Source organism: Coregonus lavaretus (genome assembly GCF_964263955.1).
Source record: "Coregonus lavaretus genome assembly, chromosome: 2".
NCBI lineage: Eukaryota > Metazoa > Chordata > Actinopteri > Salmoniformes > Salmonidae > Coregonus > Coregonus lavaretus.
In genome coordinates this window covers 24,030,190-24,054,529 of record NC_139989.1, presented here as the reverse complement: position 1 = coordinate 24,054,529, position 24,340 = coordinate 24,030,190, and the positions used below count along the sequence as shown (strand labels likewise).

General features: G+C 43.5%; 1 protein-coding gene across 1 annotated transcript in view; it reads right to left on the bottom strand.

Moving 5' to 3' along the window:
• The window catches only part of LOC311138616 (ribonuclease 3-like), a gene marked incomplete at both ends in the record, with an annotated part of 241,316 nt that overhangs the window by 73,372 nt on the left and 143,604 nt on the right, over window positions 1–24,340 (bottom strand). The window contains 1 exon segment of the mRNA XM_084173376.1: window positions 16,753–16,855. Within this exon segment, the coding sequence (XP_084029502.1) occupies window positions 16,753–16,855 (103 nt within the window).

Here is a 24,340-nt window from a genome sequence, read left to right as displayed (position 1 = left end):
AGTCACCCATGTCCCGAATTCCTTGAGCGACTCGGGCTATCAATATGTAAAAAAACAAAACACAAGTGTAGGTTATGACTTACCCCTAGCAGCTAGTGTTAGCTAGCCAAGTGCAAAGCTAGCCACTGAATTGACTCAGCCAGTTCGCGTCTGTTCGCTCGGTCGTTCCAGCTATTGTTTACAAGTAGCTATCCAGGTTGCAACAAGCTTACTAATTTTCAAGCGCAGTAGCCACTTGCTACCTAACGTTAACGGTTCAGACAATGAGGTTAGAAAACAGCTGAATGGAAGGCAATTATTGTATGTAATTATTGTAGGCAGCCAGCTGGCGTAATTATAGGCACTCTCAGGCGTGAAACAACTATACCGTTGCTAATAGCTACTCGCCAGCTAGTCCAGGTGGTGAGTTAGCTAGCTAGCTAGCTTCGTGCTACACCCGGCACCGCCGAATACAATACTTAACCTACAATAATTACATACAACAACTACCTACAACAACCCACGATACCCACCTACAATACCTAACTACAATCAAAATACATAGTTTTAAGCCTTACTCGACAAAGCCAAGCTATGTATAAAGCCAAGCTTACCCGACGACCTCCTCCTCCTCCTGCTGCTCCAACTGATTAACATGAGGTTGGCGCTAAACTAAAGGACAGGGCTACTGCACACAGGGCTATCGCAGACAACCCTGAGGCTACAGCTGAGGACAGGAACAAATACAAGAAGTCCCGCTATGACCTCTGCAGAGTCATCAAACGAACAAAAGGACAATATAGGAATAAAATGGAATCAAATTACCCAGGCTCCGACACCTGCCGCATGTGGCAGGGACTACATTCCATTATGGATTACAAAGGATGACCCAGCTGTAATCAGCTCAACGAACTCAATGCATTTATTGCAAGTATACACAATAACAACATTGTGCCGGGTGAGGGCCATCACCGACCCAGAGGACTGGGTGATCTCGCTCGCCGATGCCAGCGTGAATAAGATCTTTAAATCAGGTCAACACCCGCAAGGCCGTGGGGGCCGACAGTATTCCAGGGCGCGTTCTCAGAGCACGCGTGGAACAGCTGGCAGGCATATTCACGGTAATTTACAACCTCTCCTTATCCCAGCCTGTAATCCCCACATATTTTAAGACGACCACCATCATTCCTGTTCCCAAGAACTATAAGGCTTCATGCCACAATGACTACCGCCCTGTAGCACTCACATATGTAATCATGAAGTGCTTTGAAAGGCTGGTTGTGGCACACATCAACTCAATCACCAACTACTTCTCAGACAGAGTTTAATGTGTCAAATCGGAGGGCCTGTTGTCTGGACCTACGGCAGTCTCAATGGGGGTGCCACAGGGTTCAATTCTTGGGCCGACTCTTTTCTCTGTGTATATCAATGATGTTGCTCTTGCTGCTGGTGACTCTCAGATCCACCTCTACGCAGACGACACCATTTTGTATACATCTGGCCCTTCATTGGACACTGTGTTAACAAACCTCCAAACGAGCTTCAATGCCATACAACACTCCTTCAGTAGCCTCCAACTGCTCTTAAACACTAGTAAAACTAAATGCATGCTCTTCAATCGAACGCTGCTGGCACCCGCCCACCCGACTAGAATCACTACTCTCGACAGGTCTGACCTAGAGTATGTGGACAACTACAAATACCTAGGTGTCTGGTTAGACTGTAAACTCTCCTTCCAGACTCAAATTAAGCATCTCCAATCCAAAGTTAAATCTAAAATTGGCTTCCTATTTTGCAACAAAGCCTCCTTCACTCATGCTGCCAAACATGCCCTCGTAAAACTGATTATCCTACCGATCCTTGACTTCGGTGATGTCATTTACAAAATAGCCTCCAACACTCTACTCAGCAAATTGGATGTAGTCTATCACAGTGCCATCCGTTTTGTCACCAAAGCCCCATATACTACCCACCACTGTGACCTGTACGCTCTTGTTGGCTGGTCCTCAATACATATTCGTCGCCAAACCCACTGGCTCCAGGCCATCTATAAATCACTGCTAGGCAAATCCCCACCTTATCTTAGCTCATTGGTCACCATAGCAACACCCACCCGTAGTATGCGCTCCAGCAGGTATATCTCACTGGTCATCCCCAAAGCCAACACCTCCTTTGGCCGCCATTCCTTCCAGTTCTCTGCTGACAATGACTCGAACAAATTGCAAAAATCTCTGAAGCTGGAGACTCTTATATCCCTCACTAACTTTAAGCATCAGTTGTCAGAGCACCTTACCGATCACTGCACCTGTACACAGCCCATCTGAAATTAGCCCACCCAACTACCTCAACCCCATATTGTTATTTATTTTGCTCATTTGCACCCCAGTATCTCTATTTGCACATCATCTCTTGCATATCATTTCAGTGTTAATACTAATTGTAATTATTTTGCACTATAGCCTATTTATTGCCTTACCTCCATAACTTGCTACATTTGCACACACTGTATATAGATTTTCTATTGTGTTATTGACTGTACGTTTTGTTTATTCCATATGTAACTCTGTGTTGTTGTTTTTAATCGAACTGTTTTGCTTTATCTTGGCCAGGTCGCAGTTGTAAATGAGAACTTGTTCTCAACTGGCTTACCTGGTTAAATAAAGGTGAAATAAAAATAAAAATAAATAATAAATCATCCCAGACACCCTAGACCCACTCTAATTTGCATACCGAACCAACAGATCCATAAACGACACAATCTCAATTGCACGTCACAAGGCTCTCACCCACCTAGATAAGAGGAATACCTACGTGAGAATGTTGTTCCTTGACTACAGCTCAGCATTGAAAACCATTGTCCCTTCCAAGCTCGTCACCAAGCTTACAACCCTTAGACTGAACACTCTGCAACTGGATCCTGGACTTCCTGAAGGGCCGACCCCTAGTGGTGAGGGTAGGCAACATCACCTTCCGCCATGCTGACCCTCAAAACAGGGGGCCCCACAGGGGTGTGTGCTTAGTCCCCTCCTGTACTCCCTGTTTACCCACAACTGCGTAGACACGCACGACTCCAACACCATCATTAAGGTTGCTGATGACACAACGGTGGTAGGCCTGATCACCGGCGACGATAAGACAGCTTACAGGGAGGAGGTCAGTGACCTGGCACCACAACTTATCTCTCAAGATCAGTAAGACCAAGGAGCCCCCATCCACATCGACGGGACTGCAGTGGAGCGGGTTGAAAGCTTCAAGTTCCTCAGTGTCCAAATCACTTAAAATGGTCCACACACACAGTCATGAAGAAGAAGCTGTTAAGGAGCCTTTTGGACCTAGACTTGGTGAACCGGTACCGCTTGCCGTGTGGTAGCAGAGAGAACAGTTTATGACTTGGGTGGCTGAAGTCTTTGACAATTTTCTTGGCCTTCCTCTGACACCGCCTAGCATAGAGGTCCTGGATGGCAGGAAGCTTGCCCCAATGATGTACTGGGCCGTACGCACTAACCTCTGTAGCGCCTTACGGTCGGATGCCGAGCAGTTGCCATACCAGGCGGTGATGCAACCAGTCTGGATGCTCTCGATGGTGCAGCTGTAGAACACTTTGACTGGCTGCATCACTGCTTGGTATGGCAATAGCACCTCCATTGATCGCATGGCGCTACAGAGGGTGGTGCGGACAGCCCAGTACATCACTGGGGTCGAGCTCCCTGCCATCCAGGAACTCTATATCAGGCGGTGTGAAAGGAAGGCCCAAAACATCTTAAAATACTCCAGGCACCCAAGCCATAGACTGTTCTCTCTGCTTCCACACAGCAAGCAGTACCAGTGCATGACGTCTGACACCAACATGCTCCTGAACAGCTTCTATCCCCAAGTCATAAGACTGCTAAATAGCTTACTAAATAGTTAACAAAATGACTACACAGACTATGAGTTGACCCTTGTATTTTAATGTAGCACTGTCTCTATACACAATCACAGGGCCCTACTCCCAACACACAAACACTCACTTAAGCATTTGCTCACACACACATAATGAAGAGTGAAGAGGCGACGCCGGGATGCTGACCTTCTAGGCAGTTGCAAAGAAAAAGCCATATCTCAGTCTGGCCAATAAAAAGAAAAGATTAATATGGGCAGTCTGAGATATTGCTTTTTCTTTGCAACTCTGCCTGGAAGGTCAGCATCCCGGAGTCACCTCTTCACTGTTGACATTGAGACTGGTGTTTTGCGGGTACTATTTAATGAAGCTGCCAGTTGAGGACCTCTGAGGCGCCTGTTTCTCAAACTAGACACTCTACTGTTTTTGTCCTCTTGCTCAGTTGTGCACCAGGGCCTCCCACTCCTCTTTCTATTCTGGTTAGAGCCAGTTTGCGCTTTTTCTGTGAAGGAAGTAGTACACAGCGTTGTATGAGATCTTCAGTTTCAGAAGAAAGTTATTTGTTTCTGGCCATTTTGAGCCTGTAATCGAACCCACAATTGCTGATGCTCTAGATACTCAACTAGTCTCGAGAAGGACAATTTTATTGCTTCTTTAATCAGCACAACAGTTTTCAGCTGTGCTAACATAATTGCAAAAGGGTTTTCTAATGATCAATTAGCCTTTTAAAATGATAAACTTGGATTAGCAAACACAACGTGCCATAGGAACTCAGGACTGATGGTTGCTGATAATGGGCCTCTGTACACCTACGTAGATATTCCATAAAAAATCAGCCGTTTCCAGCTACAATAGCCATTTACAACATTAACAATGTCTACACTGTATTTCTGATCAATTTGATGTTATTTTAATGGACACATTTTTTTTATTTTCTTTCGAAAACAAGGACATTTATAAGTGACCCCAAACTTTTGAATGGTAGTGTACATTTATAGTGACTCAACACACACGCACACCCACTCACGTACAACTATCAAATTCGCTGCTGCATCTCTGTTTATCATATGTCCTGATGCCAAGTCACCTTACCCCTATATATATCTACCTCTATCACTCCAGTATCCCTGCACATTGTAAATATGGTACTGGAACTGACTGACCCTGTATATAGTATGCTTGCTTACTTTCTAGTGTTCTTCCTCTTTCTGCTTCTCGTGTGTTTTTGTTCTACCTTATGTTATTTTTAGTATTGCATTGTTATTGGGTTTAGAGCTTGTAAAAAAGACATTTCACTGTACTTGTGCACGTGACATTAAAACGTGAAATCATGAGAAAATTAAAAGATAACTGTTTGACACACTCAGAGAGTACAGTGGCAGAATACCCGACCACTGTGACTGACCCAAAATTAAGAAAATTCCTTGACCACGTACTGACTAAGAGAGCCTTGCTATCGAGAGAAGACCAGCTATGTGCACACTGCCCATAAAATGAGGTGGAAGCTGAGCTGCACTTTCTAACCTCCTGCCAAATGTATGACCATATTAGAGACAGATTTCCCACAGATCACACAGACCCACAATGAATTTGAAAACAAATCAAACATTGATAAAACTCCCAGCAAGATTTTTTACCCGTTGCATTGAGAGCACAAACAACGTTGTAAATACAACCAATATGTATCTGTTTATTTATCTTCCCCTACCATTTATAATTCAAATATTTTCATATTTTTAAAACACTGTACACAGCTGATAACATAACATTTGAAATGTCTATTTTTTTTTTTAAACCTTTGTGAGTGCAATGTTCTAATAGTTTTTTGCTTTGTAGTTTTTTGTTTCTTCTCATTTCTGTTTATTTCATGTGCTTTGGCAATATTTCCCATGTCAATAAAGCCCCTTTGAATTGAAGAGAGAGAGAGAGAGAGAGAGAGAGAGAGGGTAGAAGGAGAGAAAGACAGCAAGACAAGGGGGTCTTCAGGAGCCCTTGGAGCTAAAACAGAAATTGAGATGACAGAAGTGTCACAAAAGAAAAGGAACATCAAGACAAGCAATTTACACAAGTGCTTGTGTGTGTGTGTGTACATGTGTGCATGCTCGCGTGTGTGTACGGTCGCTCATCAGCGTACGTCTCGGCATGTGGGGACTATTTCGAGTTAGCGATCCAAAATCATCACTGGAGGCTCCTTTCTCTCCTCTCATCCTGTCTGACAGCCTATGCCCCTTCTGTTTTGCTAGCATAGACTAGAATATGTTCCGGGATTCCTCCGATGGCATTGAGGAGTACACCACATCAGTCACCAGCTTCATCAATAAGTGCATCGATGACGTTGTCCCCACAGTGACCGTACGTACATACTCCAACCAGAAGCCATGGATTACAGGCAACATCCGCACTGAGCTAAATGGTAGAGCTGCTGCTTTCAAGGAGTGGGACTCTAACCCGGACGCTTATAATAAATCGCGCTATAACCTCAGACGAACCATCAAACAGGCAAAGAGTCAATACATGACTAAGATTGAATCGTACTACACCGGCTCCGACGCTTGTTGGATGTGGCAGTGCTTGCAAACTATTACAGACTACAAAGGGAAGCACAGCCACGAGCTGCCCAGTGACACGAGCCTACCAGACGAGCTAAATCCGTTCTATGCTCGCTTCGAGGCAAGCAACACTGAAGCATGCATGAGAGCATCAGCTGTCCCGGATGACTATGTGATCACGCTCTCCATAGCCGATGTGAGTAAGACTTTAAAGCAGGTCAACATTCACAAGAACGCAGGGCCAGACGGATTACCAGGACGTGTACTCCGAGCATGCGTGACCAACTGGCAAGTGTCTTCACTGACATTTTCAACATGTCCCTGACTGAGTCTGTAATACCAACATATTTCAAGCAGACCACCATAGTCCCTGTGCCCAAGAACACTAAGATAACCTGCCTAAATGACTACTGACCGGTAGCACTCACATCTGTAGGCTGGTCATGGCTCACATCAACACCATTATCCCGGAAACCCTAGACCCACTCCAATTTGCATACCGCCCCAACAGATCCACAGATGATGCAATCTCTATTGCACTCCACAATGCCCTTTCCCACCTGGACAAGAGGAACACCTACGTGAGAATACTATTTATTGCCTATAGCTCAGCGTTCAACACCAAAGTGCCCTCAAAGCTCATCACTAAGCTAAGGACCTCGGGACTAAACACCTCCCTCTGCAACTGGATCCTGGACTTCATGACGGGCCGCCCCCAGGTGGTAAGGGTAGGTAACAACACATCTGCCACGCTGATCCTCAACACGGGGCCCCTCAGGGGTGCGTGCTCAGTCCCCTCCTGTACTCCCTGTTCACCCATGACTGCATGGTCAGGCACGACTCCAACACCATCATTAAGTTTGCCGACGATACAACAGTGGTAGGCCTGATCACTGACAACGATGAGACAGCCTATAGGGAGGAGGTCAGAGACCTGGCCGTGTGGTGCCAGGATAACAACCTCTCCCTCAACGTGATCAAGACAAAGGAAATTATTGTGGACTACAGGAAAAAAAGAGGACTGAGCACGCCCCCATTCTCGTCGACGGGGCTGTAGTGGAACAGGTTGAGAGCTTCAAGTGTCTTGGTGTCCACATCACCAACAAACTATCATGGTCCAAACACACCAAGACTGTCGTGAAGAGGGCACGACAAAGCCTATTCCCCCTCAGGAGACAGAAAAGATTTAGCATGGGTGCTCAGATCCTCAAAAAGTTGGTTGCATCACCGCCTGGTATGGCAACTGCTCGGCCTCCGACCGCAAGGCACAGAGGGTAGTGCGTACGGTCCAGTACATCACTGGGGCCAAGTTTCCTGCCATCCAGGACCTCTATACCACTAAAAATTGTGAAAGACTCCAGCCACCCTAGTCATAGACTGTTCTTTCTGCTACTGGAGCGCCAAGTCTAGGTCCAAAAGGCTTCTTAACAGCTTCTACCCCCAAGCCATAAGACTCCTGATTAGCTAATCATGGTTACCCGGTCTATTTGCATTCTCCCCCACACCCAACCCTCTCTTTTACGCTGCTGCTACTCTGTTTATTATCTATGCATTGTCACTTTAACTCTACCCACATGCACATGTTACCTCAATTACCTCGACTAACCGGTGCCCCCCCACATTTACTCTGTAACGGTACCTCCTGTATATAGCCTCCCTACTGTTATTTTATTTTACTGCTGCTCTTAATTATTTATTATTTTTTACTGAACACTTTTTTTTTCTTAAAACTGCATTGTTGGTTAAGGGCTTGTAAGTAAGCATTTCACTGTAAGGTGCCAAATAACATTTGATTTGATTTGATGCCCAGGCCGTGAGAACAGAAACAGGCCTAAGAAATACACCCACCCAAGCCACATCCTGCGACCTAAGAGGCTTGCACCAGATGCTTAGCATGCTCTGCTCACACCTAATGGTCTGAGCCGAAACCATACAAATAACAACAATGGAAACTATGGAACACAAAGCTTTTACTATGTCATCCTGGAATATACAAGGTCTGAGGTCATTTGCCTTTGGAATAAAGAGTAGGAACCCAGACCTCACCAGATAAATTGGAAATACAGACACATTCATCCTAAAAGAAACATGATTTAGAGGAGATTAGGTTATAGAGAGCTGGTAGTCCCATCCACCAAACTACCAGGTGTGAAACAGAAAAGAGACTCAGTGGCACGCTAATTTGGTATAGAGCAGACCTAACCTAACCTACTCTATTAAAATAATCAGAACAGGACCTTTGGTTAGAAATAAATAAGGAAATAACCTCAACAGAGAAAAATGTCCTCCAGTGTGCTACCTATATCCCCCCACTAGAATCCCCATACTTTAATGAAGACAGCTTCTACATCCTAGAGGGGAAGATCAACCATTTCCAGGCCCAGGGACATGAACTAGTCTATGGTGACTCAACGCCAGAAGTGGACAAGAACCTGACAACCTCACCACAAAGGGGGACAAACACCTACCTGAAATTGACAGCATTTCCTCCCCAATATGCCCCCCTAGGCACAACCTGGCACTGTACACTACCAGTCATATGATTGGACACACCTACTCATTCAAGGGTTTTTCTTTATTATAAAAATGTTTTACATTGTAGAATAAGACTGAAGACATCAAAACTATGAAATACCTCATATGGAATCATGTAGTAAGCAAAAAAGTGTTAAACAAATCAAAATATATTTTATATTTGAGATTCTTCAAATAGCCACCCTTTGCCTTAATGATAGCTTTGCACACTCTTGGCATTCTCTCAACCAGCTTCATGAGGTAATCACCTGGAATGCATTTCAATTAACAGGTGTGCCTAAAAGTGGAATTTATTTCCTTCTTAATGCGTTTGCGCCAATCAGTTGTGTTGTGACATGGTAGAGGGGGTATACAGAAGATAGCCCTATTTGGTAAAAGACCAAGTCCATATTATGGCAAAAACAGCTCAAATAAGCAAAGAGAAATGACAGACCATCATTACTTTAAGACATGAAGGTCAGTCAATCCGAAAAATTTCAAGAACTTTGAAAGTTTCTTCAAGTGCAGTTGCAAAAACCATCAATCACTATGATGAAACTGGCTCTCATGAGGACTGCCACAGGAATGGAAGACACAGAGTTACCTCTGCTGCAGAGGATGAGTTCATTAGAGTTATCAGCCTCAGAAATTGCAGCCCAAATAAATGCATCACAGAGTTCACGTCACAGACATATCTCAACATCAACTGTTCAGAGGGGACTGTGTGAATCAGGCCTTCATGGTCGAATTACTGCAAAGAAACCACTACTAAATGACACCAATAAGAATAAGATACCTGCTTGGGCCAAGAAACACGAGCAATGGACATTAGACTGGTATAAATTTGTCCTTTGGTCAGGAGTCCAAATTGGAGATTTTTGGTTCCAACTGCCGTGTCTTTGTGAGACGCGGTGTGGGTGAATGGATGATCTCCGCATGTGTATTTCCCACCGTAAAGCATGGAGGAGGAGGTCTTATGCTTTGCTGGTGACACTGTCTGTGATTTATTTAGAATTCAAGGCACACTTAACCAGCATGGCTACCACAGCATTCTGCAGCGATACACCGTCCCATCTGGTTTGGGCTTAGTGGGACTATCATTTGTTTTTCAACAGGACAATGACCCAACACACCTCCAGGCTGTGTAAGGGCTATTTTACCACGAAAGAGAGTTATGGAGTGCTGCATCAGATGACCTGGCCTCCACAATCCCCCGACCTCAACACAATTGACATGGTTTGGGATGAGTCGGACGGCAGAGTGAAGGAAAAGCAGTCAACAAGTGCTCAGCATATGTGGGAACTCCTTCAAGACTGTTGGAAAAGCATTCCAGGTGAAGCTGGTTGAGAGAATGCCAAGAGTGTGCAAAGCTGTCATCAAGGCAAAAGGTAGCTATTTGATGATGTGTTATTTTATAGTTTTGATGTCTTCACTATTATTCTACAACTTAGAAAATAGTCAAATTAAAGAAAAAACCTTGAATGAGTAGGTGTGTCCAAACTTTTGACTGGTACTGTACATATTCAATGGCAGGCTTCGAGGGGACTCCTACGGTAGGTACACCTACAGCTCAACTCTTGGCAGCAGCACTGTAGACTACTTTATCACCGACCTCAACCCAGAGTCTCTCAGAGTGTTCACAGTCAGCCCACTGACACCCCTATCAGATCACAGCAAAATCACAGCCTACTTCAATAAAGCAATACTCAATCATGAAGCATCAAAGCTGAACAAAATGCATACTATTAAGAAATGCTATGCATGGAAGGAAAGTAGTGTAGACTACTTCCTGGACAAAACGTTTCACTGCAATAGTGAAGGTGTAAACTTGGCAGTAGAAAGCCTAAACAGTATATTTGACCACTCAGCTTCCCTATCAAATCTAAATATTTCAACCAGACAACCTATTAAAATTATCAATGACAAATGGTTTGATGAAGAATGCAAAAGATTGAGGAACCTAAGAGACCCAGAATACCTGAGGCTACGCCTTCACTAGAAACACTAAAACAGTACAGATATACAGTAGGGTTGCACGATTTTGGAAATAACTGACATTGCGATATTTTGTTTTTCTGCGATATATATTGCGATATGAAAAAATACAGGATGTATGCATGATCCTCCGGGAAAAATGCAGTTTGCAAACAGCGACTTTTCAGGTGGAAGTCCTCATTAATAAAGGGTACGGTCAGACTTATGTAGGGCTCCGTTGTCCGGCTGGACCACAAATCCATTGTTGCTGTATAATATTACACTTGTGACAGCTCTGTTTCAACTTGTGCCTTTCATTTCTCGTAAAACTCTGGGATGGCAACTTGAGAAAAATAGTTGCGTGATGGCATTACATATCGCTTGTCAAGCGACCGGATCATGTTTTTAAAACCCTCTTTGGTAACCGTGTTAATTTTTACCATGTCTTTGGCGACGTGAAATGAATCTGTGATTTCTCACTGCCGTTTGGAACCTTTCTCGTATGGTGTAATACTGGCAAAGGCATCCGAAATCGATTTTTGCTTTGGAGGGCATTGAGATGCTTTGCACTCATCATACGAAGATTTGTGGTGCCGCCTTAAATGATCGAACAGATTGCTCGTGTTGCCTCGTGTTGTGGCAACAACTGCAAGGCACTCTCGACAAAGTACCTGTTTTTGGTCAACATCATCCTGTCTGTAGCCAAAATATTTCCATATAATTGACGATGCATTTCTTTTTGCAACCAAATTCTCAATTTCTGCCTTTTTTGCCTGTTCCTCGCTCATCATTTCGTCACGCGCAAGCAGAGCCTGCATGTCAACCACGTGCAGCAACGAACTCAGTGTTTATAATAATAATAATAATAATAATATGTATTGGATAAAAGCGTCTGCTAAATGGCATATTATTATATTATTTATAATAAACTGTGTATCCAATAACCCATAAATCGGAGTAAATTACGTTATATCAGACAGATATAATGCTAGTTTAACATTTAAAAACAATATATATTGTAGACTGATATATGTTTACCTTACTAAATCGCACGTTCTGTGATGTGACTATTGCGGATGCATACATCGAAATGTCGATGCTGAAACAATATATCGTGCAGCCCTAATATACAGTAAGGAAAAAGAAAGAACAGCACGTCAGAAATCAGCTCAATGTAATTGAAGAATCCATTGAATCTAACCTCTTCTGGGAAAATTGGAACACACTAAACAGACAACAACATGAGGAGCTATCTATCCTAAATGGATATATATACACTATATATACAAAAGTATGTGGACACCGCTTCAAATTAGTGGATTCGGATATTTCAGCCACACCCATTGCTGACAGGTATATAACATCGATCACACAGCCATGCAATCACCACAGACAAATATTGACAGTAGAATGGCCTTACTAAAGAGCTCAGTGACTTTCAACGTGGTACTGTCATAGGATGCCACCTTTCCAACAAGTCAGTTCGTCAAATTTCTGCCCTGGTAGAGCTTCCCCGGTCAACTGTAAGTGCAGTTATTGTGAAGTGGAAACGTCTAGGAGCAACAACGGCTCAGCCGCGAAGTGGTAGGCCACACAAGCGCACAGAATGGGACCGGCGAGTGCTGATGCGCGTAGCGGGTAAAAATTGTCTGTCCTCAGTTGCAACACTCACTACCGAGTGGAAGCAATGTCAGCAAAAGAACTGCTCGTCAGGAGCTTCATGAAATGGGTTTCCATGGCCGAGCAGCCGCACACAAGCCTAAGATCACCATGTGCAATGACAAGCGTCTACTGGAGTGGTGTAAAGCTCGCCGCCATTGGACTCTGGAGCAGTGAAAACGCGTTCTCTGGAGAGATTAATCACGTGTCACCATCTGGCAGTCCAACGAAAAAATCTGGGTTTGGCGGATGCCAGGAGAACGCTACCTACCCGAATGCATAGTGCAAACTGTAAAGTTTGGTGGAGGAGGAATAATGGTCTGGGGCTGTTTTTTATGGTTTGGGCTAGGCCCCTTAGTTCCAGTGAAGGGAACTCTATAGCATACAATGACATTCTAGACGATTCTGTGCTTCCAACTTTGTGACAACAGTTTGGGGAAGGCCCTTGCCTGTTTCAGCATGACAATGCCCCGTGCGCAATGCGAGGTCCATACAGAAATGGTTGTCGAGATCGGCGTGGAAGAACTTGACAGGCCTGCACAGAGCCCTGACCTCAACCCCATCGAACACCTTTGGGATGAATTGGAACGCCGACTACGAGCCAGTGCCCGACCTCACTAATGCTCTTGAGGCTGAATGGAAGCAAGACCCCGCAGCAATGTTCCAATATCTAGTGGTAAGCCTTCTCAGAAGAGTGGAGGCTGTTATAGCAGCAAAGGGGGGACCAACTCCATATTAATGCCCTTGATTTTGGAATGAGATGTTCGACGAGCAGGTGTCCACATACTTTTGGTCATGTAGTGTAGGTAAAACACTTCTCCAACCTTTTTGGCCTTAAACAGAGAACAAACAGCAAAAATATATAAATGATCAATTAAAAATCTTAAGAATCAGCTATTAAAGACCAGAACCCACTGGATTCTCCAATTACACTGAATGAACTACAGGACAAAATACAAACCCTTCAACCCAAAAGGGCCTGTGGTGTTGATGGTATCATAAATTAAATATTAAAATATACAGACCAAAAATTCAAATTGGCTACACTTGAACTCTTTAACATCATCCTCAGCTCTGACATCTTCCCCAATACTTAGGACGAAGGACTGATATCCCCAATCCACAAAAGTGGAGACATATTCGACCCCAATAACTAACGTGAGATATGTATCACCTGCATCCTTGGGAAAATCCTCTGCATTATCATTAATAGCAGAATCCTACATTTCCTCAGTGAAAACAATGTCCTGAGCAAATGTGAAATTGACTTTTTACCAAATTACCGTACGACAGCCCATATATTCACACTGCACACCCTTATTGACAAACAAACAAAACAAAAGTAAAGTCTTTTCATGCTTTGCTGATTTCAAAAAAGCGTTTGACTCAATTTGGCATGAGGGTCTGCTATACAAACTGATGGAAAGCGGTGTTGGGAGGAAAACATACAACATTATAAAATCCATGTATACAAACAACAAGTGTGTGGTTGTTTGAATACACCGGGGTGAGACAGGGATGCAGCTTTAGCTCCACCCTCTTTAACATTTATATCAACGAATTGGCGAGGGCACTAGAACAGTCTGAAGCACCCAGCCTTACCCTACTACACTCTGAAGTCAAATGTTTACTGTTTGCAGATGAGGGCCTAGAGCAGCACCAAGATCTTCTGCACAGATTCTGTCAGACCTGGGCCCTGACAGTTAATCTCAATAAGACAAAAATAATGGTGTTCCAAAAAAAGGTCCAGTTGCCACAAATAAAAATTCCACCTAGACACTTGCCCTAGAGCCCAAAAAACTATGCCTACCTCAGCCTAAACATCAGCAGCACAGGTAAATTCCACAAAGCTGTGAACGATCAAGGCAAGAAGGGTCTTCTATGGCATCAAAAGGAACATCAATTTTGACATCCCAATTAGGATCTGGCAAAAAATACTTGAATCAGTTATAGTACCCATTGTCCTCTATAGTTGTGAGGTCTGGGGTCCACTCACCAACCAATAATTCACAAAATGGGACAAACACAAAACATTTAGACTGCATGCAGAATGCTGCAAAAACATCCTCAGTGTACAACGTAAAACACCAAATAACGCATGCAGAGGAGAATTAGGACGATTCCTGCTAATTATCAAAATCCAGAACAGAGCAATTCAATTCTACAACCACTTTTTTAAAAAGGAAGTGATTCTCAAACCTTTTATAACAAAGCCCTCACCTACAGAGAGATGTACCTGCAGAAGAGTCCCATTAGCCAGCTGGTACTCGGACTCTGTTCAGAAACACACCCCACATTGCCCCAGGACAGCAACACAATTAGACCGAACCAAATCATGAGAAAACAAAAAGATAATTACTTCACACAAACTGGAATGTTATTTGGCACTAAACAAATAATACACAGTGGCAGAATACCTGACCACTGTGACTGAGTCCAAAATTAAGAAAAGCTTTGACTATGTACAGAATCAGTAAGCATGGTTTTGCCATCGAGAGAGGCCACCATAGGCAGATCTGGCTCTCAAGAGAAGCTATGTGCACAATGCCCACAAAATTAGGTGGAAACCGAGCTGCACTTTCTAACCTCCTGCCAAATGTATGAGCATATTAGAGACATATTTCCCTCAGATTACACAGACCCATAAAGAATTTGAAAACAAATCTAATCTTAATCAATTCCCATATCTATTAGGTGAAATGCCAGTGTGCCACCACAGCAGCAAGATTTGTAACCTATTGCCACAAGAAAACGGCAACTAGCAGAGCACAAACACCATTGTAAATACAACTTATATTTATCTGTTTATTGATTTTCCCTTTCATACTTCAACTATTTGCACATTGCTACAAGACTGTACATACACAATAATATAACATTTGAAACGTCTATATTCTTTTAAAACTTTTGTGAGTGTAATGTTTACTGTTAAAGGAAAATTCCACCCAAAAACTGTCATTTGGTATTTGTTTCATTAGTCCATTGGTGATATAGTCTCAAAATGTTTTGCTTGTCAGCAATCAAGTTTTCATGATATGTAACTTTCAAAATACAGAAATATGGCCCGTATGATGGATTTTGCATAATTTGATGCTGCGTTTTGCAGTATTTTGAAAGAAAAAACTAAATATATTTTTTGGGTGGATTGTTTATTTCCCCTGTTTATTTCCCTTTTGTTTATTGTCTATTTCACTTGCTTTGACAATGTAAACATAGAGAGAGAGAGAAAGATGAGAGAGAGGAAATGAGAGGGAGAGAAAGAGAGAGACTCGTGTGGCGTGTGGCAGTTGAGTTGCCGTGGCGGTGCTCGGTCGGTTGCTCTCGCTCTCTCAGTGGTGGTGATGAGGCGGCGACAGCTATGGGACTGAATAGATTACTACGCTGCTCTCGTGGCCGATAATGAACAAGTATGGTTGGGGGCCCCGGGGCCCAGAAACAGAGAGAGGAGAGGGACCACAACGATCCAAGATGCAACACAGCACTACTCTCAACAGTGTTTGCCTCTCGTTTCTTGCCCACTTTTTAAAGCCACCCGGCTATGTCCCAAATGGCACCCTATTTCCTACACAGTGCACTTCCTTTGACCAGAGCCAATCGGGAAACCCATAGGGCTCTGATGAAAAATAGTGCACTATATAGGGAGAAGGGTGCCATTTGGGACGCAGACTCCATCGCCCATCACGGGAGTGGAGGAATGGCTGATCTGGTTTAATCAAGATGGTGATAAGATGGGAAAGCTGCCGACACTGCACTCTCCCCAGGACCGAGCGCGGCTTAGCTCCCCTACTGCTGCCTGCCGCCCAAGGGGGATAGAGAGGAGACTGTCCCTACAGAGAGATTAGTGTGTGTGTGGGGGGGATGTGTGTGTATGTGTGTGTGTGTGTGTGTGTATGTGTGGTGCTCTAGGGACTGCCTGTCCAGCCAGAGGTCAAAGCCCATCTATAGAGAGATCAATAAAGCTGCTTAATGTGTCTAGACCTAATGGGTGTTATACTGCTGCTACTTACACAACACACACACACACACACACACACACACACACACACACACACACACACACACACACTGACCTGGATACAACACTCTGGTTCTAGCATGGTCACGCACGCACACACACACCTAGATACAACACTATGTATTTAGCTACGGTACATGTGAATTACAGAGACAGATGGATGGACGGACACACACACACACCTATGAGTGCTTCAAAGCAGTTGCCCATGGCGTGTCTCAGGTCTGACTCCCTGCAGAGGTCTGGTCCGTGGGCATACAACATGAAGCGATCCAGCTCCAGTTTCTGGTAAAGCACGAAACATACCAACACATACAGTCACAATCTGTGCCATGCAATACTGGGAACGACAACCGTTTGCTGGCCTGATTGGCTAGTTCGGGCTAGCGGGCTAACTTAATTTCCATCCCGACATGGTTTAACACACAATTATGGGAGCAAATAACACAATCGCTGTTTCTCCTGACTTTATTTTTGTCTTTGATAAGTGCCACTTTGATATTGACCCGATACAGAGATGGGCGAGGTGGTGAAAAAAAAGTAGTGTTTTTTTTGTCATGAATCTTGTTCTGGAGGCAGCTCTGTAGAGTTGTCACTAGCTAGCACAGCCACAAAGTCATAAAATCAGATTTTAAACCTAACCTTAACCACACTGCTAACCCTAATGCCTAGCCCAAACCTTTTTTTATTTTCATACATTTTAGCCAATTTGAACTTTACAGCTGGCCTATCTAAGGGAAAATAATAAACGTCAACCTGTCTCTCAAATCAAATCAAACTTTATTGGTCGCATACACATATTTAGCAGATGTTATTGCGGGTGTAGCGGAATGCTTGTACTGTTCTGTATGGCACTCAGCTACAGAACACACACACACACACACACACACACACACACACACACACACACACACACACACACAGTGTAAAGGCCTGTAATCTGTAGGAGAGAGAGATAAATGTGGCCATGTGTTATCCAGCTGTGCCCTGTACTGTGTCCGCTGTAAGCTTTGCTGTCATGAGAGGAGAGAGCACTCACCAGGCAGGAAAATGTTACCTTATTATATAGGGAATAGGTTATCATTAGGAAGAGAGGGGACAGTCACAGGAAAGAAAATACTGTAAAACAAAAAACTCCTCAACCATACAGTGCCTTCAGAAAGTATTCATACCCCTTGATTTATTGCACATTTTGTTGCGTTACAGCTGGAATTCAAAATGGATGATATGATTTTTTTTTCTTACCCATCTACACACAATACCCCACCATGTAGCTCAGTAGAGCATGGTGTTTGCAACGCCAGGGTTGTGGGTTCGATTCCCACGGGGGGCCAGTATGAAAAATATAATATAATGTATGCACTAACTGTAAGTTGCTCTGGATAAGAGCGTCTGCTAAATGACTAAAATGTAAAATGTAAAATGATAATGACAAAGTGAAAACATGTTTTTAGAAATTTTAGCAAATGTATTGAAAACTAAATACAGAAATATCTAATTTACATAAGTATTCACACCCGAGTCAATACTTTGTAGAAGCACATTTGGCAGCGATTACAGCTTTGAGTGATTTTGGGTATGTCTGTATCAGCTTTGCACATCTGAATATGGGGATTTTCTCCCATTTTCCTTGCAGATTTTCTCAAGCTCTGTTAAATTAGATGGGGAGTGGCGGTGAGCAGCAATCTTCAAGTCTTCAAATCTGGGCTTTGGCTGGGCCAATCAAGGACTTTTACATTCTTGTTTTGAAGCAATTCCAGCTTTGCTTTGGCTGTATGCTTAGGATCATTGTCCTATTGCAACGTCAATCTTCGCCCCAGTCTAAGGTAATTTGCAGGTTCTCATCAAGGATTTACCTGCATTTGGCTCCATTCATTATTCTCTCTATCCTTACCAGTCTCCCAGTCCCTGCTGCTGAAAAGCATCCCCATAGCATGCTGCCACCACCATGCTTCACGGTAGGGATGGTGTTAGATGGGTGAGGAGCTGTGCCTGGTTTTCTCCAGACATGGCGCTTTGCATTCAGGCTAAAGAGTTACATTTCTGTCTCATCAGACCACATAATCTTTTGCCTTATGATCTCAGTCTTTCACGTGCCTTTTTGCAAACTCCACTTGTGCTGTCATGTGCCTTTTTCTCAGGAGTGGCTTCCGTCTTGCCACTGTCCCATGAAGCCCAGATTGGTGAAGTGCTGTAAAGACTGTTGTCCTTCTGGCAGGTTCTCCCATCTCAGCCAAGGAATTCTGTAGTTCTGTCAGAGTAGCCATTGGGTTCTTGGTCACCTCCCTGACCAAGGTCCTTCTTTCCCGGTTGATCAGTTTGGTCAGACAGCCAACTCTAGGCAGAGTCTGGGTAGTTCCATATTTTTTACATTTCCCAATGATGGGTAGGTAGGAAATATGTTTCAACATATGATATCTCCCAGTAAATGCTAAATGCTAAAAAGGTCTCCTGATGTGGTTTAAGCATTGTGGTGGACTTAGAACATCACATTTTTGTAGTTTTTCTATATACAGTGGGGGAGAACAAGTATTTGATACACTGCCGATTTTGAAGGTTTTCCTACTTACAAAGCATGTAGAGGTCTGTAATTTTTTATCATAGGTACACTTCAACTGTGAGAGACGGAATCTAAAACAAAAATCCAGAAATCACATTGTATGATTTTTAAGTAAATAATTTGCATTTTATTGCATGACATAAGTATTTGATCACCTACCAACCAGTAAGAATTCCGGCTCTCACAGACCTGTTAGTTTTTCTTTAAGAAGCCCTCCTGTTCTCCACTCATTACCTGTATTAACTGCACCTGTTTGAACTCGTTACCTGTATAAAAGACACCTGTCCACACACTCAATCAAACAGACTCCAACCTCTCTACAATGGCCGAGACCAGAGAGCTGTGTAAGGACATCAGGGATAAAATTGTAGGCCTGCACAAGGCTGGGATGGACTACAGGACAATAGGCAAGCAGCTTGGTGAGAAGGCAAAAACTGTTGGTGCAATTATTAGAAAATGGAAGAAGTTCAAGATGACGGTCAATCACCCTCGGTCTGTGGCTCCATGCAAGATCTCACCTCGTGGGGCATCAATGATCATGAGGAAGGTGAGGGATCAGCCCAGAACTACACGGCAGGACCTGGTCAATGACCTGAAGAGAGCTGGGACCACAGTCTCAAAGAAAACCATTAGTAACACACTACGCCATCATGGATTAAAATCCTGCAGCGCACGCAAGGTCCCCCTGCTCAAGCCAGCGCATGTCCAGGCCCGTCTGAAGTTTGCCAATGACCATCTGGATGATCCAGAGGAGGAATGGGAGAAGGTCATGTGGTCTGATGAGACAAAAATAGAGCTTGTTTGTCTAAACTCCACTCGCCGTGTTTGGAGGAAGAAGAAGGATGAGTACAACCCCAAGAACACCATCCCAACCGTGAAGCATGGAGGTGTAAACATCATTCTTTGGGGATGCTTTTCTGCAAAGGGGACAGGACGACTGCAACTTATAAAGAGGAGGTTGGATGGGGCCATGTATCGCGAGATCTTGGCCAACAACCTCCTTCCCTCAGTAAGAGCATTGAAGATGGGTCGTGGCTGGGTCTTCCAGCATGACAACGACCCAAAAGACACAGCCAGGGCAACTAAGGAGTGGCTCTGTGAGAAGCATCTCAAGGTCCTGGAGTGGCCTAGCCAGTCTCCAGACCTGCACCCAATAGAAAATCTTTGGAGGGATCTGAAAGTCCGTATTGCCCAGCGACAGCCCCGAAACCTGAAGGATCTGGAGAAGGTCTGTATGGAGGAGTGGGCCAAAATCCCTGCTGCAGTGTGTGCAAACCTGGTCAAGACCTACAGGAAACATATGATCTCTGTAATTGCAAACAAAGGTTTCTGTACCAAATATTAAGTTCTGCTTTTCTGATGTATCAAATACTTATGTCATGCAATAAAATGCAAATTAATTACTTAAAAATCATACAATGTGAATTTCTGGATTTTTGTTTAAGATTCCGTCTCTCACAGTTGATGTGTACCTATGATACAGACCTCTACATGCTTTGTAAGTAGGAAAACCTGCAAAATCAGCAGTGTATCAAATACTTGTTCTCCCCACTGTATATATGTAAAACAGTGTTTTAATAAAAAATACACAGTACAGTGAGGGAAAAAAGTTTCTGATCCCCTGCTGATTTTGTACGTTTTCCCACTGACAAAGAAATGATCAGTCTATAATTTTAATGGTAGGTTTATTTGAACAGTTAGAGACAGAATAACAACAAAAAATGGATTTGCATTTTAATGAGGGAAATAAGTATTTGACCCCCTCTCAATCAGAAAGATTTCTGGCTCCCAGGTGTCTTTTATACAGGTAACAAGCTGAGATTAGGAGCACAGTGCTCCTAATCTCAGCTTGTTACCTGTATAAAAGACACCTGTCCACAGAAGCAATCAATCAATCAGATTCCAAACTCTCCACCATGGCCAAGACCAAAGAGCTCTCCAAGGATTTCAGGGACAAGATTGTAGACCTACACAAGGCTGGAATGGGCTACAAGACCATCGCCAAGCAGCTTGGTGAGAAGGTGACAACAGTTGGTGCGATTATTCACAAATGGAAGAAAAACAAAATAACTATCAATCTCCCTCGGCCTGGGGCTCCATGCAAGATCTCACCTCATGGAGTTACAATGATCATGAGAATGGTGAGGAATCAGCCCAGAACTACACGGGAGGATCTTGTCAATGATCTCAAAGCAGCTGGGACCATAGTCACCAAGAAAACAATTGGTAACACACTACGCCGTGAAGGACTGAAATCCTGCAGCGCCTGCAAGGTCCCTCTGCTCAAGAAGAAGGATGAGTACAACCCCAAGAACACCATCCCAACCGTGAAGCATGGAGGTGTAAACATCATTCTTTGGGGACAGGACAACTGCAACGTATTAAGGGGAGGTTGGATGGGGCCATGTATCGCGAGATCTTGGCCAACAACCTCCTTCCCTCAGTAAGAGCATTGAAGATGGGTCGTGGATGGGTATTCCAGCATGACAATGACCCAAAACACACGGCCAAAGCAACAAAGGAGTGGCTCAAGAAGAAGCACATTAAGGTCCTGGAGTGGCCTAGTCAGTCTCCAGACCTTAATCCCATAGACAATCTGTGGTGGGAGCTGAAGGTTCGAGTTGCCAAACGTCAGCCTCGAAACCTTAATGACTTGGAGAAGATCTGCAAAGAGGAGTGGGACAAAATCCCTCCTGAGATGTGTGCAAACCTGGTGGCCAACTACAAGAAACGTCTGACCTCTGTGATTGCCAACAAGGGCTTTGCCACCAAGCACTAAGTCATGTTTTGCAGAGGGGTCAAATACTTATTTCCCTCATTAAAATGCAAATCAATTTATAAAATTTTTCTGGATTTCTTTGTTGTTATTCTGTCTCTCACTGTTCAAATAAACCTACCATTAAAATTATAGACTGATCATGTCTTTGTCTGTGGGCAAACGTACAAAATCAGCAGGGGATCAAATACTTTTTTCCCTCACTGTAGCTAGCTAACTATTATCTTGCTTATTGTGTAGTGGAGGATAACAATACCTATATGCCTATGGATGTGTAGTTACAGTGCCTTGCAAAAGTATTCAACCCCCTTGGCGTTCTTCCTATTTTGTTGCATTACAACCTGTCATTTCAATATATTTTTATTTAGATTGCATGTAATGGACATACACAACATAGTCAAATTGGTGAAGTGAAATGAAAAAAAAAAAACTTGTTTCAAACAAATAAATAACGGAAAAGTGGTGCGTGCGTATGTATTCACCCACCTTGCTATGAAGCCCATAAATAAGATCTGGTGCAACCAATTACCTTCAGAAGTCACATAATTTGTTAAATAAAGTCCACCTGTGTGCAATCTAAGTTTCACATGATCTGTCACATGATCTCAGTATATATACACCTGTTCTGAAAGGCCCCAGAGTCTGCAACACCATTAAGCAAGGGGCACCACCAAGCAAGCGTCACCATGAAGACCAAGGAGCTCTCCAAACAGGTCAGGGTAAAAAGTTGTGGAGAAGTACAGATAAGGGTTGGGTTATAAAAAATATCCGAAACTTTGAACAACCCACCGAGCACCATTAAATCCATTATTAAAAAATGGAAAGAATATGGCACCACAACAAACCTGCCAAGAGTGGGCTGCCCACCAAAACTCATGGACCAGGCAAGGAGGGCATTAATCAGAGAGGCAACAAAGACAACCCTGAAGGAGCTGAAAAGCTCCACAGCGGATATTGGAGTATCTGTCCATAGGACCACTTTAAGCCGTAGATTCCACAGAGCTGGGCTTTACGGAAGAGTGGCCAAAAAAAACACGTTTGGTGTTCGCTAAAAGGCATGTGGGAGACTCCCAAAACATATGGAAGAAGGTACACTGGTCAGATGAAACTAAAATTGAGCTTTTTGGCCATCAAGGAAAACACTATGTTTGACGCAAACGCAACACCTCTCATAACCCCGAGAACACCATCCCCACAGTGAAGCATGGTGGTGGCAGCATCATTCTGTGGGGATGTTTTTCATCGGCAGGGACTGGGAAACTGGTCAGAATTTAAGGAATGATGGATGGCGCTAAATACAGGGAAATTCTTGAGGGAAACCTGTTTCAGGCTTCCAGAGATTTGAGACTGGGACAGAGGTTCACCTTCCAGCAGGACAATGACCCTAAGCATACTGCTAAAGCAACACTTGAGTGCTTTATGGGGAAACATTTAAATGTCTTGGAATGGCCTAGTCAAAGCCCAGACATCAATCCAATTGAGAATCTGTGGTATGACTTAAAGATTGCTGTACACCAGCGGAACCCATCCAACTTGAAGGAGCTGGAGCAGTTTTGCCTTGAAGAATGGGCAAAAATCCCAGTGGATAGATGTGCCAAGCTTATAGAGACATACCCCAAGAGACTTGCAGCTGTAATTTCTTCAAAAGGTGGCTCTACAAATTATTGACTTTGGGGGGGGTGAATAGTTATGCACGCTCAAGTTCTGTTTTTTGTCTTATTTCTTGTTTGTTTTACAAGAAAAAATATTTTGCATCTTCAAAATGGTAGGCATGTTGTGTAAATCAAATGATAACCCCCCCAAAAAAATCAGGTAACAAAATAGGAAAAATGCCAAGGGGTTGAATACTTTTGCAAGCCACTGTATGACGCCAATCTGTGTATGGACCTAAAACATTTAGTATAAATATTAGTTCTGAACAGTGGTTTTAATTGTTCTACAATGCTTCCACTGGTTAATCATTAATCCCCAAGAAATTGCATAAAATGACTGAGTGAAGTGTGACTGTTACATGTCAAGCTGCTATTAATGAATGAAAGTCCTGCTTCAGTAGTAGTACTACTCCACATTGAAACCACAGCCAGAGGATGGGTACATTACGGCACATTGTTGTTTTGCTGTTCTCAGATGTGTTGTTCATATGGTAAGTACGTATTCGTTGCATGATAAATATAAGGAAAGCTATTACTGCCGCCAGTACAGCCATTGTGAAAAACACAAGGCTCGTTATCAATTAATGGTGGTAGGCTATCCATTGGTGGTTTCTGATGTGCGCGAGTGATGTAGTGATGTCCCATTCCCTAGGGGGTTATTTATCTCTCCCTACCACAAGTTATTATTCCTTGACAGTAGGTAAGTCTGCCTGTGATGAATCAACGTGGCATCAAATTTCCATGATAGATCTCAAAACAAATTAAACACCTCATCTCAATTC